Source organism: Brachionichthys hirsutus, chromosome 23 (genome assembly GCF_040956055.1).
Source record: "Brachionichthys hirsutus isolate HB-005 chromosome 23, CSIRO-AGI_Bhir_v1, whole genome shotgun sequence".
NCBI lineage: Eukaryota > Metazoa > Chordata > Actinopteri > Lophiiformes > Brachionichthyidae > Brachionichthys > Brachionichthys hirsutus.
The window spans coordinates 3,971,187-3,989,623 of NC_090919.1; the positions used below are offsets into that span (position 1 = coordinate 3,971,187).

At 44.1% G+C, this 18,437-nt stretch overlaps 1 protein-coding gene across 1 annotated transcript in view; it reads left to right on the top strand.

Moving 5' to 3' along the window:
- Positions 1–5,386, top strand: part of exoc6b (exocyst complex component 6B) — a 58,279-nt gene extending 52,893 nt beyond the window's left edge. Inside the window, exons 21-22 of the mRNA XM_068755591.1 lie at positions 3,493–3,605; positions 4,847–5,386. Of these exons, the coding sequence (XP_068611692.1) occupies positions 3,493–3,605; positions 4,847–4,973 (240 nt within the window). The 3' untranslated portion in view covers positions 4,974–5,386. The remainder of the gene's footprint in view (positions 1–3,492; positions 3,606–4,846) is intronic.
- The last annotated feature ends 13,051 nt before the right edge of the window (positions 5,387–18,437 follow it).

Consider the following 18,437-nt stretch of genomic DNA (forward strand, 5'->3'; position numbering starts at 1 on the left):
AGAAGGAGGGATGGATGGGGGGAGGAAAGGAGGGAGGGAGGCCCATTAGCGGAGGAGAAATGAGAGAAAACACTGAAGAAATGTGAGGGCAACACGTCACTTTGTTTTTTCTGCTCGCCCCCCCCCCCCCCCCCCCCCCCAGAAGAATAAGAGGAAGCAATCATCAGTGTGTGAGTGAGGAGACAGGAGCGATAGCGGGGGAGGTCATGGCGAGGTGAGAGAGGGGGAGCGAGACGGAGAGAGAAGTTCAGCGAGAGGTGAAGAGAGAGACCTGCCGGTTTCTGTGTGTGTGTTTAGGGTGAATCTGGGGTCAGGTGTGTGTGTGTGTTTGGGCTCTCTCTTTTTGGAAGATGCACTCTCTCCCTTTTTTCTCCTCCTCCTCCTCCATTTCATCAGTCTTATCTGCCCCCCCCCCTCCTGTCCTCCCTTCTTTTTGCACTTCTACTTTTACCCTCTCTGCTTCAACCCAACTTACCTACTGACCTCAAGTTCACCCAAAACTCCTTCTGCTCCTCCTCCTTTCACCCGACTTGTCCTCCTCTGTCTTCTCTCCTCTTTACACACAATGTTCTGCTCATCGCTGCCCCCCCCCTCCTCCGCCACTTATCTGCTATCGCCGTCTCTTCACCGCTCTTCCTCCACCTTTCTCCCCTCTTCTCATCTTTTTTCTCTCATCTTCTCCTCCTCTGCCCAGCATCAACCTGCCGTTTCTGTTTTTCCTCTCCTCATTTGCTTTCCATTCATTCATCACTCCATCCACGTTTTCCCACATTTTCTCTTCTGTCATTCCTTTAGCTTTTCTGCTCTCCTTTGCTTTGTTTCCTCCCTCGCCTCCTCTCTTCTTGTTCTCCTTTTACTCCTCTGTATCCATCGCCTCTTCATCTGCTCCCTTTTCTTCATTTTCCTCCTGCTGTGCACTTTCTGCCTTTTCTTCTCTCATGCGTCAACCTTTCTTCTTTACCTCTTCATCTCGCCATCATTTCGCTGTCAGTGAGGCAGAAAGAAAGAATTCATCTCTTCCCGCTCGTGTTTCCTCCGTTGCCTCCATCCCTTCATCCCTCCTATTCTCCTCCTCCTCCTCTTCTATCATCCCAGAGACAGCTTCAGCGTTCATCGTTATGCTTCTTCCTCATATTGAACACACTGTCGCGGGTCTTCCTAATCAGCTGATTGGTTTGTGCGCATGCGCTCGCAGCCGGGTGACGCTTCATGCAGCTGCCGTTATTCGCGTGTACCTGATTACGTGTCTGTAAGATTAGCAGGTCAAACCTCGGCCGTGCGAGGGTGAGCTCGGGGACAAACCTGGAGAGAGAGAGAGAGAGAGAGAGAGGGAGAGAGAGAGAGACGGATGAATACAGAAGTGAAAGGACCAGAGGGAGGAAGGGAAGTGTGGGGAAGGAGGAGGGAGGAAAAGATCAGGATGTCCAAACAGCCGTTTGTCTTGTAGTCTCGCTCCGAAGCCAGATAATAGAGGAAGCATCCGTTTTAATAACTCTAAAATACGCTTCCTGTTTTCACAAACAGGAAGCGTATTTACATTAATGTAACCTCGTTATCATTACTGTAAATCCAGGACTGGTGCTGGAGGTCATTCTGGTTTTCTGTGCTTTCCTGGCCGATCTCATGAATTAAAAGACACATTTATGTCCTTCATGTGCTGAAATATGATAATAAATCGGTCGTGGTGAGTCTAAAAGTTCCGTCATTCCACTCCTTCAGGAGAATTGTTACTTTTGGAATGCATGCGGAAAAGCGTAGAAGAAGAATTCTGCTCATTTGTCTGCAAAGAACACGAATATCTAGTTATTAATATATTAATACTTCAATCCAGCCAAATGTTTCCAGTTACTGCCGTGATTTTATTAAGGGTTTCAAGAAAACTACTGCAAAACAAATGTCATCGTCTAGACAACGATGGATGAAAATGGCTGCGTACCTTCTTGTCATGCGAGGCATATTTTTATGATCGAGTGTCACGAGAAAATATCTGTTTCCAGTTTCAGTGTTCAAGTGTCCCACATTCATGAAGGGCTCTCCCGAATCACTGGGAATCAAGACTCTACTTTTAAAATCCATCAGCTGCAGAACTGCGCATCCTTCTTTTACACCGTCCTCTATCGCCCAACACTCATCTATCCATCTTCCTTTCCCCCCTTCTCTCTCTCTTTCTGCGCCGTTATCCATTTTTCTCTGCTTGTGTCTCTTCCCATCTTTTGCTCCGGTCACATTTGCTGCCCCACATGTGGTTTTGCTCTCCATCCTCTACACTCCCCCCCCTTCTTCTCTCATCCCTCGCTCACATATGGTTTCTCTCTATGGGTCTGTGTGTGTTTGGTGTTACCCAGAGTTCACTGGGGCTCCCTGCTCCTATGTGAGTTTTGCAGACTAGAGATAGAGAGTGCGTGTCTGCAGGCGCACGGTTGGCCTGCCTGGGCCTGTTTGTGTGTTAGGTGGAGTTCAGCAGGGCAGCAGCAGGTTATGCAACAGTTTCAATTAGGGGTCACGCCGAGGAAGACTCCCCCTCCTCCTCCTCCTCCAATCTTGGCCACCTTTTCTGCAGCCGTCCCTCCTTCGCCCCTCCACTCTTTTCTTTTTCCCTCCCTGTTACATTTGTGTTTGTTTATAACGCCGCCCAAGGAGGTTATGTTTTCTTTCACCCGCGTCTGTTTTTTTTTTTTGCTCGATGGCACAAAGTTTACTCAGCAGTTTCAAACCAAATTTCACAAGCCATCGTGAAGACGGTTGGATGAGGCACAAATCCGTCTTTGGTGGGTGTAGATCTGGCTTCTTTATTTTTGGATCATTGCTTGAACATTAGGTGCGTTTACATTCTGATTAAAAGCCTGATCGGAATAAAAATGCATCATGTACACACCCAACTCGGTGTAACACTTGTTCCGATGTTTCGGTACAAACCATCCCGCCATTACTGCACATGTTTGGACGTCAGCTATACGCACTTTTGCTATTCCCGGAAGCTAGTTGAAGCAGAAATGCACGGAGCGATGATTTGTTTACAACGGAAGTCGCTACGGCTTCTTCTTCTACTATTTCCGGTATATTTGTTATAAATTGTCAAAATGTCAAAATATATTTTTTCCGATCCAAAGTGTGACGCATGAACACGCGAGTCCTAATCGGATCAATCTTTTTCTGGTCCATGAACACAGTGCATCCGATCACAATTTTACTCCGAACTCTGATCGGATTAAAGAAATGTTGTCCATGTAAACGCAGCCACTGTGAGAGAGATGAGATGTGTGTGAAAATGTTTCAGTCTAAATATTGAAGCAGAACTTACTGCATGGCTTCTACATCCCATCTCAGGAAATGGGACCATTTAGGGGATGTACGGAGCAGTTGGCAACATTCCTATTTCCTGCTTTTGAATCACATCTTTACTTTACGGACTGAATCTCCGCGACCTTGAAGGTGTTTGTGTGACTCACCAGGTTTTTTTTTTTTTTTTTGTTCGTCTGTGTCTTCATCTAGTTACTGGATCTGTTCACCCAGTGGGATTGGTCCACCTACCTGGCTGATTACGGCAAACCCACCTGCAAATACCTGCGAGTCAACCCACACACGGCGCTGGCTCTTCTTGAAAAGTAAGCGGCCAACTGTCATCAGTCTCCCTTATTCCTCATTCCATTCTTTCAATCTGTTGCAGTAGTTCTGAAGAGAGTTTTCATCCAGTTTTACATTTACTGCTGTTTTGAGTTTATATCACTGTCAAAGGGGAAGCCTTTGAGATTTCGGCCACACAAAACAATATGAAACAGAGCCCGTTTAATCATCATGTAAAGTTTACTTCTCATTAAAGGGAGAGTTAGCGCTCTGTTCTGTGTGCGACGCCAGCGCCTTGTGTTTGCAAGTGCAAATAAAACTTTTTTTTACTCCGCTCATCTTGACCTCCATCTCATCTCCTCCTTTCTTTCTCTCCTTGATGTCACGTTTTGGCAGGTTAATGAAGCCGTGAGTATTGACTTGTGTTCTGTGTGAGAAATATGGGCTACTGGCATGAATATTAGCGACTTGGATTACTAAAGTGTGTGAAATGTGTCTAACGCCCCCCCCACACACACACACACACTCACACTAAATCTTAGAATAGGAGTGGATTACGTTCTGTTAAAGGTTTTAGCAGTCGTATGATCCCGTGGCGACGGTCTGGTCGACCTTCATTAACCAGGGCCGGCCCAGGCCCGGTGGTCCCTCTGTGTCCGGGGGAAGCGCCCCGCTGGGGCATGTCTGGCCTTCCTGGAGGTCCAGAACGGTCCAGTGTTCTGCGACAAAACACAGAGACACCCTGCTTCGTGCGACTCTAAAACCCACACGTAACAAAAAAAAAAAAACACCTTCTTTAAAAGGAGCCGTTCACCCAAAAATCAGGATTCTCATCTACTCAATCATATGCTAATGGAAAACTGGGATTCCAAAGGTTCCTTAGTCCTTGAAACATCTCTGGAGCTTAATGAGAAGTTTCAGCATTTTACTCAACGTGTAAAAAGTACTCCATACGTAGGGTCCGAATCCCTTCTTCCAGCTGATGTCCTCAATAGAGCCTCTGAGCTAACAGTTTTAATACGAGCATGTTAAGCTGCTGTCCAGAGAGCTCCGTTTCCACGGTGATGTGTGGAGCACCGGAGATGTATCGTTAGCAAACAGAGGCGCCTGTTGCATTTATTCACTCCGTTCTCCTGAATGCATCCGCTGGAACAACTTATAAATGTTAGCATTCTAAAACATGTTTTTTTTTTTTGTCTTCTCCTCCTTTTTATTTCCATCCCTTTTCATCCTTTCACTTCCTACGCTTCTCCATCTGTTCCTTCTTATTCTCCGTCTCCAGGATGAAGGAGACGAGCAGGAAGAACAACGTCTTCGCCCAGTTCAGGAAGACGGACAGAGACAGACAGAAACTCATCGACACCATCGTCAAACAGCTTCGCAACCTCATTGCGCAGCACCACACCTAAAGCGAGCCACCTGATTGGGCAGCACCACACCTAAACCGGGCCACCTGATTGGGCAGCACTGGCTCATCAATGCACCTTAACTTTACTGGACTCCAGCAAACAGAACCACTTCCTGTTGGTCATTTGTAAGACCTAAACATAGTTGTTAGGCCTCAACGATTGTCGGCTTCTAGACTCGAGGCAAAAAAAATTGTTGGTTGTTTCTGTGGACTTGAGCATCAAACAGCCCTGTCCTATGAGGAAACTGGACCTAGTGCATCCGTTTATGATCTCCCCCCCCCCCCCCCCCTCCTCCACACCCAGCAGACACACCATCTGACTTTGATGAGCTCTGGAGTTGTTGGTTTGTGTTATTGCGGATGCAACAGCTTCCGTTTTCCATCAGCCTGGGCTCAACTAGTGGAAGGAGAAACAAAGAGAAACAAAGAGAAACACCGCGTTCTCTACGCCGATGACTGTGTGTTATGTGCGTCGGAGAGGGTGTGTGTGTGGGGGGGGGGGGGGGGGGGCAAACCGCTACAAAGCCTGAATGGTTACGTTTTCCTGGTTGACGAGAAAGAAGCTAAATTGTATATCAACCATTGTACTAATGCCAATCACACACTTTAACGTCTTCCATGAACAAACGCAGAGCTGTGTGTCGTTTGTACACTCTGTTTAGGTGAAGCACAGATTTCAATTCACACTAGATTTATTTTTTTGGAACTATTGATTATTCTTTTTTGGGGGCGCTGTTTTTTTTTCTTGAACTTCGGTGCAATAATGGAAACTGCAGCGTTTTTGTGTGTCTGTGTGTAAAAACATGGCGGCTGTTTTTTTTTAAAAAGGGATTCAAACCTACGGAGTGCTCCAGGAGGGAATTTAAGTATTCTGTCAGTGTCGTGTGTTCCTATGAGTTTGATGCTTCATCCATCCTTCATCCTCTCTTGGTAAGAGAGGAGGCTGTTTAATTGAATGTGCCTTCGCTGTATTTAGTTTTTTGTCTTTATTTTCCTGCCGACAAAGCAGCGACGCTGCGGTGTGACGAGTCTGGACAGTTTCACAGATCATCCTTCCTCTCCTCGTCGCAGTCACACGGAGGTCTGCTTTTTTTGTGTTGCCTGTTCTGTAACATAAATTATGATGCTAAATTCTAACATGAGCCTTCATCGAATAATTATTGTCAAATTTTGAATCCTGAAACACTTATTTGGTCTTTTTCAGATGTGATGTAATTTTATGTAAGACTTAAATTTCGGAGAATCAGAATTTTTTTTTTTTTGTTATACTGTAATGTGACCATTTATATCTAAGAATTTTTGAATTTGTCTGTAGCAAGTCACCTCTTCCATTTTCACTTTTGCAAAGGCACCCAAACTGGCAACCCTCCGGTTTCCTCCCAGCTCCGTCTAGCATGTTGCGTTTGTCGTGTCCAGAGTCGTTGCATCGTGACGTCGCTGCTACTTTTCTATTTTGTAAGCGGAACGGGAGCGCTGTTTCACGCTGTTGTATCCAAACCACTAATGAACGAAGCTAAAGTACTAATAAAGTTGTCACAGAATATGGAATAAATGGAAACTAAATAGAAACGTTTGTGTCTCTTTCCTCCCTCGTTTCAGTCAGTCGCCCCCCCCCCCGCCCGGAGGCGATGGCACCTGTTTGCTTCTTTACAGGATTGCGGGGAATAACTGTTCAACAGATTTTCCGGATACTCGATGCAAGGAATGGGAATATGATGGGAGGAACCCACTAGGTGTTGAAGGGGATAAACACACACTGCCTGATGCTCATCTTGTGACCTTTGACCTCAGACAGCCAGCGCTGCTCGGAGGGATGTGATTAACAGGCTTTTCTGCGTGTGTGTTCACGCAGCAGGTGGTGAGGTGTGTGTGTGTGGGGGGGGGGGGGGGTTCTTGTTCAGTGGAAGGATACCGAATACAAAGCAACACAAACTATTTCTTTAGACGATTGTGTGTGTGTCTGTGTGTGTGTGTGTTCCTAGCAGTCCATAGAGAAGCGATGGAGCGATCAAAGCTTAAAGACGCCTCACAAAACAAGAAAATCCCCGTCTTTCTCTCCATCTTCTCCTTTTTTTTAAGCTTCTTCCGAAGCTTTTCGGGCTCCTCTCCTTTACTCAAACCTGTTCTTGCACTGATGTGTTCTATTAACCCTTCCTGTCCCAAAAGGCTAGGGGGGGGGGGGGGTGTTAGGTGAGCTCAGTGTTGTCGCGTTAGCAATGCTGACTTTCAAATGTTAAGTTTGACCCACGCACACCAAAAGAAAAAGCACATTCAAATGAGAGTACTGGATTTTCACACAACACTGGCGTTCCATTGTCGTTTTAAACATTCCATTCCACTCATTCATGCACCAGTGGAGACACTGGACCGCTGCGCCCACAGAAACCCGGACAGAAGTCTGTTTACTTCCTTGCGGAGGACGGATGGCCACCTGTCTGTCCCTCAGTGGGAGGGGAGGGGAGGGGGTCGGAATTCTGTCCGGGCGCTTCTTGGACCTCAGATTAGGAACCATTCAATATACAGATTAAACAGCTGGTGGTGCACGAAAAGCATTAAACTTAAAAGAGTGGCATCCATTTGACCCGATGCTTCCGTCTGCTGAAGGCGATCAAGGATGAAGAAACGACATCATCTCAGGAGGGGATTATTTCACAGTCAGTCTTTGCTTAATATCCACTTTTCAAACATTGATGACCATATGATGAATCGGATGATTTATCAGCTTTGAGATGTAAGGTGAAGGAAACAGAAGACCTGGAGCGAAAAGGACAGGGTTGAAAGTTCAGGCCTCTCTCTCTCTCTCTCTCTCTCTCTCTCCCTCTCGCTCTCTCTCTCTCTTTCACCCCTCTGTTTCTTAAAGTTTGCAAAACAGCACGTTTGTCCGATCCTTTTGGAGGCGTCTCGTCTTCTGCTGCGATACGCTTTGAGTGTTACAAGCTGCGTTTCAGTTTGATATCAGAGCGCCAGCGGTGGCGTGTGTGTGTGTGTGTGTGTTATCTTATTATTTCCCATCTGACAGTGGTGTGTCTCAGATTCCTGCGGTCTGGCGTGTATGAGAAGAAGCAGATCTCACTTTCAAACAAACGCACACGAGAGCATCCAGACTCCAATAAAACACTCTTCACGCTTCCTCTGCTGTCGTTCGTCTTTTGAAGAAGAGCCAAACGCATCAAGAGCCTGAATGAAGCAGCTATATATATATATATAAAAGATTAATGGGCTTGCGCAGAAGAACCTGTCGGTGCTGCTACCAGGACGGAACTGTGATAATATAGACGCAGTGAATTTGATTGGATCGCCACCTCTGAAATTTCAATAACAATGAACATCATTAAATGAAATTTGGTGGAAAGTATTTACTAACATTATCTGTTTTGTAATGAGCCGAAGGACAATCTTTTATTTCTTACTGTAAGTGCGCAGCCTTAGGGGGGGCTTGAACTCACAACTTTGGCACCTCCTTCTATTAAGTCACCCTTCATAACTGAACAAAGAGCCTTTTTAATAACCAATAAATCATTTATTCATTACGGGTCAGTCATAAACCATTCCATTTTAGATTGCCAGACCTTTGATTGATCGGATTATCCTGACTGGCATCCATAAATTAACCGGACGTCGCTCGGAGAAAGCAAACCTTCCGCCAAGGCAAGCCTGAGTTTCCCCCCGTGATGTCATTGGCCCCAAAGGCAACTGTCTGACCCTCAAACTGAAGAAGACGAGAGAGAGAGAGAGAGAGAGTAATCCACTGACTGAGACATTATCAGAATAACAGCAAAAACAAATTAATAGAATTCCAACATTTGTAAATAGAAATGGAATTTGATTTCATAATTTTTGAGAAGAGCGCATTTTTAAAAGGAAACATTTTATTTGTTTATTTTAAACTTAAAATCTTAAATTTAGACATTATTAATGTAATTTGTTTTTATAAATGATTTATGATTTATATATAAATAGATTAAATCCTTTTTGCATGTTTCTTGCAAACCTTTGACTATTTTAAGGATAGTCCTTCAGTTTTTGTGTTTGATCTGGTGTTTGTTTATTCCACTGCTTTCGGATCTGGATGTGATCTGCAGAGGTCACTAAGGTCACCCTGGGGTTATTAGAGGTCACAGAGCCGCGCGATGCTACGTGGCCGACCTCACACCACCGGCAGAGTATCTCATGCGTAATCTCACTATCTCGTCATTCCTCATCACTCACACACACACACACACACACACACAGGTGATAGCACAGGTGTTTTGCTGTGTTCTCGCCTACAAGGAAGGGATATACAGGAAGTCATTTTAGCAGATACTCCGACATCATTTGTGAGCTATGGTTTTATTTTAGTGGATCGAAGACACTCTAAGTGTTGAAGTGAATTATCATTTATTCCATAGCCCCTCTGCAAGCAGCCCGCTCACCGATTATTGATACTGTTGTACCACGATCGGCTGTAATTGATCGATAGGGTTCCCACAAAGGAGTCTTCTATGAATGGGAGTGACTAGAGCTAAAACTGATGAGTGCTGATTGGTCAGCTTGTTTAAGACAGACTAACGTAGCTCACCGTATGTCATTTTCTTCCCGCAGCCGTTTCACTGTCATCTTGCATTTATTTTAACTTTTGCAGCTGTGACTCGTTCCTTCACTTCCTTTTGTAGATTGCATTGTGGGTAATCACAGTTAATCCTCCTTCTTGGTGTCACTGAAAGTCGTCTCTTTGTACCGCAGATCAAACACCCGTTCTGTGGATCTGACAAGAAGCGTCTGATGTTATCGTGAGGCTCTTTGTCTTAAATGCTGCTGAACCAACAGGACTTAAAGTAGCTAAAACTAGCATAATGCTAAAATAAAAATATTTATTTTTATTTAGTAAAATAAAAATAAAAAAAGTCCAGGAAAATGCAATGAAGTGAAGGATCTGAATACTTCCAACCTGTACGTGACTGAGACTGATGTTACTTCCTGGTTGGGGTCTCTTTGCATGTTATCTGATGGAGTTAAATAACCTGCTAGCAGCATGTTCATCCTCCAGAGAGCGAGAGAGCCAGCGAGAAAGAGAGAGAGAGCAAGAGATGGGTGATGAAAAAGTAGAGCTGAATAAAAATGAAAACAAAATCACAAAACTGAAAGAAGAAATGAGAAATTATATTGAAATAAATGTAAAAAACCCAAATGGCTTCCGTAAGGGAAGTGCTTACACACACACACACGCACACACACACACACACACACAGATGAGAGCGAGGGAGCGGCGTAATGAAGATGGACGAGACAGCGCACACACTTCTCCTCGCCTCCTGGTTATTGATGAGCCTGAGAGGTTAAAGGTTAAAGCAACACCAACTGTGTGTAACTTTCTCTTTCTCTTCATCATCCCTCTGTTTTCTTTAGGATGACAACAGAAAAGGATTTTGATTTTCTTCTTTTAATTTTAGATTTTAATGATTGTATTTATTTTTTTGATTATCTGGATTCACTTTTACTGTTCAAATCTTAATTTGTCTCATCACCTCCTTATGTATGTTTATTCCGCTAAACAAATATTGTAAAAAGAAGAAGAAGTAAGTGATGCTTTCATTCATGGTTTTCATTTTATTTACGTCTTATAATTCTTCTCTGGTTTTCCAACCTGTTGTTTTTCTAACGGGTTCAGTCTAACTGAAAAGCAAATAAAGATGTTAAATCAGAACAAAATATTCTCTCCACCTGCAGCAGCAAATAAAGAAAGAAAGAAAGAAGGTTTAAAGAAGAAACTTTCCATTCCTCTCCTTCTATCTGGATGCCTGCGGTTCTGGAGCTCTTTTCCTCCTCTCCGTAATCCCTCTATCTTCTCATCTATCTCTTACTATCTGTCACTTTTCATACACAGTGAGTTTAACTGATATTCTCCCCAAAATTGCTGTGGTTTAACCGACAAATTCTCTTTCTAGCTCTGTGTGTGTGTGTGTGTGTGCGCGCGTAGCTCTGCCAGGTTTTCATTCTTTTTTTTTGTTCCTGACCACATATGAAGAAAGCATAATTATAAAGGGGCCCATTATTAAAGTTTAAAAGAGGCCCGATAGCTCTCTCTCTCTCTCTCTGTGTGTGTGTGTGTGTCTATATTTCTCCCCTGGTATTCACGGTGAATACAAAAACAAGCGGCATTACTGCATTAGTGTAATTGCCGTTTTAGATCTGATCCGATACAGATCTCTCTGGGGGAATTATCGGAAACATGTTTTTGCATGTGTGTGTGTGTGTGTGTGTGTGTGTGTGTGTTTGGGTGAGCAAGAAAAAGTAATGTCAGATGATTTTTCTCCAGGGAAACAACTTCAAAGCAACCGGTGAAACATTTCTGAAGAAGACTTCGGTTTAGATGTCTTGACATTTTGGAAAATGAGGATTGTAATAAAAACAATAATCAGCTTCATATTTGGTCAAAAAAAGATATTAAACTTGATGTGTCCTTCCTGTTTTCAAACTAACAGAAACAAGGTTTTTTTGATCACAGATGACAAAACTCAACATATTCTCGAGGCATAAACATTAAAGTTGAAGGAGGGAGAAACAAAGTGAGGTTCCGAAGGCAGGAAATCACACACAGCTGAATCATTGGGCCCAGATGTCTTCACCTAAGTGCAACACAACAACTGTTGCAGTCAGACACAAACACTCATAAAACACGATTTCACACAAACACACACTTGTACAGGCACCAATTAAACGCAGACACACACACACACGCTGAGACATACCTCACATTGACCTGATGACCCGTGTTCTCCAGCTAACGGCGGTATGTCATCATGGGAAACCGATGCTACATGTGTTGTCCATAACCCTCTGTGTGTGTGTGTCTGAGAGTGGGTGTTATGTATGTGAGCACCTCATGGGAAACAGTCCGTTGGACACACGCTTTTTGCCCCCGTGCAGCGCAGACTAATAGTTTTGGGATGTGTGTAACGGAGCGACGGTCTGCAGGACAGAGGACAGCGGGAGGACGAAGACGTAATGGTACAAAAACAAACAGCAAGAAGTAAAATGACACATGAAGGCCTGTTTGATCTACAGTAAAGCCTCCAGTGGTCGCCCCCCCCCCCCCTCACCTCCCCCTCCTCTGGGTGTAATTGTTGTCACATTTTCTTCTCCCCGATTCATTTCTTGTCATCTAACAAGTAATATTTCATTAAAATGCTCAGCCTCTAACTGTCTGTCCTCCCGACATTGCTCTTCTTTCTCACCGCGGCTTCTTAATCGGAGGTCGCCCCCCCCCCCCCACCATCAAAGAAAGCTACTTTCATCCATCAGCCTCACTGCGTCATCGTTTGTCTCCGGGATGGTCGACGACGGACGATTAGGATCGTCTGTGTCTTTAAAACAAAGAGATACTTCCTTAATGTGAACCATCCTCTGTCCCACCAGTAGCTCGAAGCCCCCCCCCCCCCCGTGGAACTTCTGACGGGACAAGAGTCAAAGAGGACGCACAAAAGTGACTGAGCGAGCCCCAACAAATGGAGCCAGTGGTTTCGCATAAATAATGATGACTTCATTTTTTTTTTTTAGCGAAACATCCACGTCTCATTATTTTCGATCGTAAAACATCCAACGAAAGATTTCTATGAGCTGAGAGACGCACTCTTTTCAGCTAAATTACATTTGCATGTCTGGCCGGGAGTCTGTTTGGCGCATTCAAAAGCATCACCTTATCTTTTCTGAGTCATCCTAGACGCACGATTCATGTGCATTTTATTAAAATGGTTCTGCATTAGGGTTTAAATTACACATTTAACTGCAGACAGTTTTGGTAATACTTGTCAAGCATCCGTAGGTCATATTTTTGGTAGGGATAAGGTTATTAAATAATCTCCTCATTTGAAGGAACTGCACCCAAACGGGGGGTTTGGATGACCCGTCGTCAACATACAGTAAAGAGTCTACACCGTACATCTTGAATACATTTAGATGGAGATGGAGCCCAGATGCATCTCTGTAGAGGGGAACGCATGGAACCGTCCAATCAGAAACAACCATAGAAACTGACTCCTGTTCATCAGGATGAACGGGTGCTGATGGTGCGGCTGTCGCAGTTGCGTTAAGAAGGTTCGACTTGGACACCGTTTGCTAACAAAGGCCTGAAGCAAACCAATGAAATCAAGACCAATCAAATCGATGCAAATCATCTAAGGAAGACGAAGGGGTTGAAACTCACAACCACGGCGTCTACAAATGCATTTCTCTCTTGCCCTCCCCGTTTCGACAGGCATCTGGCGACGCAGAGTTGGGATCCAGTTAGGCAAAAATTAAAAGTTGTCGCACACCGACCTTGTGTGGTACCATAAAAAAATCCCACATCCCAGTTCACTCAGAAGTCTTCCCACAAGTCCCGATCCGCAGAGCTTAGCGAGGAAGAGAGAGAGAACTAATGAGTTCAAGGAATCAGCGTGAAATCCTCTGCTGTTTAGCCACACGGAGTCGTTAAGCCCATCGGGTGAAGTAAGAAGCGTCCAGGTTCAGCGTTTAATCCAACAAATATGACAGAGAATACTTACATCATGCAGAGAGAACTCATCTAAATGTGTGATGCTGTAATGGAAAGGGATACGAATAAATGCAATTATCCTTTTCTTAGGGGGGGGTGACTAAAAACCAGAGATGTGACCTTTTGAAAGGTGAAGAGCTGAAACAGGAACAGCTGCTACAGGTTGTATTTTTTTTTTTTTTTTTTTTATCATTCGGTCATAAAGCGTGTCTGCAGCTGTCCAGCTGTTCCACGCAGATGTTTGGTCAGCGGGGTTTTTTTTTTTTTTTTTTTTACCTCAGAGCACGTCAGACGATAAAATGTGGTCAGATAATCGGTGTTACATTCGCAATGAAACCTCTGAGAGGATCTTCGGCAAAAGGACTTTCACGTATCTGTCTGCTCATTAAACTTCACTCGTTTCACTGAAACAGTGACACAGTTACACATAAGACCAAAAACTACTTTAAAAAAAAGAATCTTGTGGTGTTTCCATAGCAACAACTGAGCAATTACTGTTATTAAAAAAAAAAAGGTTGAACTCTACCTGAGGAGGAATGGGCGCTACGTGATTTTGGGTAAAGTTGTTACAAAGTTATTACAGTGCTTATTACAAAGTTATTACAAAGTGATTCAAATGCTGCATGGAAGTTATTTATCTTGGAATAATTAGGAAAAATGATGCACGACATTTCAAAAAGAGAAGCCGAAGAGTCTAATAACACTCGTGGATTTTTGTAAGCGCAGAAACTCAGCGTCAGGAATGCGAATATTTCTTCCCCACTTGTCTGCCAAACTACCCAAAATGTGTCCTAATTCCCAAATGACTTGTGTTCCATGCGCAGATAATAGCGACCCTCTGGCGCTGTCCTACAGCGCCGACTTCCCATAATTCCCTGCCCCCCTATTGTTTGCTGGAACACCCACAAACCCAACAACAGAAAGCAGCAGGGTAATGACGCTGAAGCCGTTCGCTCGGCGGACAATAAATTAAGTTTTTGGCTTGTGACCTTATTGCACATCTGCGTGTGAGTTTGATGCTGTCATACAACACAGATTGCGGGGTCACCCGGGGTGAGTGTGTTTGGGAGGGGGCAAAGAAGTCGCTGCCACCTCCGAGGTTCAGTTTTATGCATCACATCTTGATTCTCTTTGATGTTATTGTTGTGGGTTTTATTCTTCCCTTAATGACCCCCCCCCCCCTCTGCATACCGTAAGTCATCTGTTTGTTTAAAAAGGAGGAGCGGTATGAGCCGGCGAAAATGTTTATTTTATTGATTTTTATCGATTGATTGATATTTTAACGCTGTCCTTAACACCGAGAGGTCAGACTGGGGGGTTTCTTTTTTATCATGTGCAAAAACGTCCGGATTGATTTGAATGTCTTTTTGAGGGGCTTTGTCCTCTATTGAGGTTGATGATCATCGTGTTTTCCTATTAAACATCTTGAAAAGTTGTCAAATACACATTTTTTACGACCTCCCGGCGCACATCCGGATTCTGTGTCACTCATTCACTTCCATAAATGTCGCGAGACGAGACCTTTGGAGACTCTCATTGACGGGGGACGCAATACTAATAAACCTTTTGTCTCACCTCCGTCTCTTCTTCTTCTTCTTCTATTCGGCCTGGTGTGTGTGAGTTCGTGTTCACTTCACTTCCTGCATCCCGCTAAGCCTCTAAAGCCTAAGCTAAACACCTCGGCTGTGAAAGTTCATCTCAGGGTCGGAGGAAATTGAAAATACATTTGCTAGCAAAACTCTCTCTCTCGCTCTCTTTCTCTCTCTCTCTCTCTCTCTCCCTCTCTCCCTCCTTCACCTTGCTGACACCCAGTATGTCTCCACCTGGGCTAACTGAGGTTAGGGTGTGTTTAGGTAACGTGTTAAAAGCTTAAATGGACATAGATGTGGAATGTCAAGATAAGATGTCTCTTCTTTTGCAAAATAACACACACACGCACACACACACACACTTAATGGGTTAAGTATCAATAAATCTTCACATCACTGAATCTAGAACGAATGGAGATTTGGAGATGAAAATGTAAAAAAAACTGTTTCTATTGATAATTGATCATATTGATCTTGCCTCGTCATTGGAGTAATAAACTGAATACAAACTTAAAGTCAAGCTTTGAGTAAAAAAAATAAATAAGTGAGACAATGGACGTCGAATGATCCTGAATTAAATATAAAATGAGGTTAAAGACAGGAGCGTATTCAGAAAATTCCTACTAGACTATAATTAAAAGTGCTGAGGTATAATTTAACGGGATTTTTAAGCAACGCTTTACGTAACCCGTGTGTGTTAACAGGCTCTTGTATGGATGAATGTGAGGATTGTACCTTCAGGCGTTTTTTTTTTGTTTTTTTCAGGTGGATTTACATGCAGTACATTTTCAGTACTGTAATCCAGAGATATTTGTTGAGGTGAAACGTACTTCAGCGACATACTTTTTTGGGTGTTTCTGAATATTAGTATGATATCTTAAGCTTTGTCAGTTCGTATTTATGTTGTAGAGAAAATTAACAAGGCACCAAACATTCATGAAAGGCATGATCGTTTTTAGTTATTAGTATATTCAGTGTCCAAAAATGTGTTTTTCTCTTAGTAATTAATCATTTGATTTTATTTCTGGTCTAAAAATTGTCTTTTTTAATCTAGAAATTTAATAAATGCACTTAAAATTTATTTCCAGCTAATTATTGAATTGGTCGATACAGGACAGGACTGGATTTCTGGTTTCTCCTTTCTGATTGCCTGTCGTGTGTTTCTCTTCCGCTAGGCGGCAGCATTGAGTCGTTGACGGACAACGGGACTGAGAAGGAAGGATCTGAAATACCCCGAAGGAACAGAAGCCCTTCTGGAACTTGTTGCTTATTCTGTGCTGAAGGAGGGGATGAAGCAGGAAAGGGAAGAAACAAAGGGGGTAAACAGGGATGAAAGGGGCATTACGGAAAAGAAAAGAACAGCAGAGAAACAAAAAGAGCGATGGAGCGAGAAAAACGAGGGTTGAGGAGGATGAATAAAAACAGAACCTCAAAGAAAGTCGTTTTTGTGCAACGAACTGGAAAAATGGAATTACCATTTCTATGTGTGCAGGGGGTCAGGGACAGCCCGTAATATCTCTGATCACAGACAGCGGACCTGATTGAAGCCAGTCATTTGCACGCAGCATGGAGTCGAACCCATGACCCTCAAGTCCGTCGGTTCAGCTGGAAGGTCAGCAGAGCTCTTAGATCAGAATGGAAATAAAATCAGTAGGTAAAATCAGAAATGACGTCTCGGAGATCTGCTCAATACGCACCAGCGTCCGCGCGTAAAAGGCGCGTCTGTCTTAAATCCCGGCTGAGTTTGCAGCGAATCCGAATCACATTACGGGAGGAATTTAATTTGTTTTAAAGTAATTAAGGTGAAGTTTGTGACTGACTTTGAGTTTAATGTTTAAAAATGAGGTTCCATCGATCCTGATGAGCGCGCGGGCTGTTTTAGTCTGCAGGTGATTGGTTCAGGAATGCGCGAGGAGAAACAGTCGTATAAACGGAATGGCCAGCGCTCTCTCTCTCTCTCTCTCTCTCTCTCTCTCTCTCCCCTCTCTCTCTCTCATGTTGGCGCTCCGCCAGCTCCAGCACGCTCCGAGCCTTCTCTCCTCTTGCGCTGCTTGCCGCTCACTTTACGCTCCCCCCCCACCTTTTTTATTTTTTCCTGAGGTTAGAGGGGAAGGAGGAGGGTGGGGGGTCCTGCAGGAGCTGTAGGAGGTGGAGCGGTGGGTGGGGTGGGAGGGAAGGGGGGAGGGGAGTCTCTCCCTCTCTCTCTCTCTCGCCGACGCATGGAGGAGTGAGGTGGGCTGAGGTTGGAGGGGGGCCGACGGGAGCCCTTGGCCGCCTATTCGCCTTCCAGTTGCCTCCGCACTATATAAACACTCATTGGTGCCTCTGGCTTGACGCGCGCACACACTCTTTACGCACGCATCCATACAAACACACGCGCAACTGAGGGCGACTTGTATATGCAGCCAGTGAAGAGTGAGTGAGAGGAGAGAGAGAGGGAAAGGAGCGCTCCAAGAAACAGAAAGGTACACAGAGAAGAGTGGACGACAGAGAGTCAGAGGAGGAGAAGGAGAAGGAGAAGAAGGAGGAGAAGGAGGAGAAGGCTCCTGAGCATCTCCTTTACGCGCACCTTTTCATTCCTGCACCTTACGGATCTTAAAAGTCACTTAAATCTGCTCGTGTTCGGTCTAGAGAGATTCAAACTTTTTTTTTTTTTTTCTAAGAAGCTTTTTTGTTTCCTTCTCATTTTTGGAGTTGAGGATTCCTGGAAGAGTTTTCCTTCATTTTTTCTCTCCCCCCCCCTCCTTAAACCAAGTCTCTCGAGAAGTTTTAAAAAGTAAAGCCCTTGTTGTAGTTCCAGGACTCGGCTTCACATTTCCACGTGTCCCAGCTTTTTCATTTTTTCGACTTCATTTTCAATATCTGAGGCACAAAACGAGAGCGAAAATGAGATTTCACACACCAGGACAGTCCCCAGCCGTCTGTGATTATCGTTCAAAGTGCTTACACCATTAAATAAAGTGAGTTTAATGGCTTTATTTTTGTAGTTTATAAGCTGAGCCACATAACACGGAGCCGGGCAGCACAGCTCACCTGTAGCATCACCCCCCCCCCCCCCCCCTCCCGCACAGAGACTTGTTTTAAAACAGATTATATCCAGCACTCCACGTTGTTCATTCATTCTTTAAAAAAAAAAAAAACACAACCGCCTTTCCGCGGGGTGCTTTTGGAGTGCGTAAAAGGAGCGTTCCACTTTTACGCAAAAGACTACATAAATAATTAATCCCTTTAGATCAATAATCCATCGATTTTTCTGACAAATTTCAAAGAAACGTCAAGCAAAACTTCCACTTTTTTTTTCTTTTTTCTTTTTGGAAAGTCGTCTGGAGCTCCAGAGAGACTTGCCGGGCTCTCCATCACC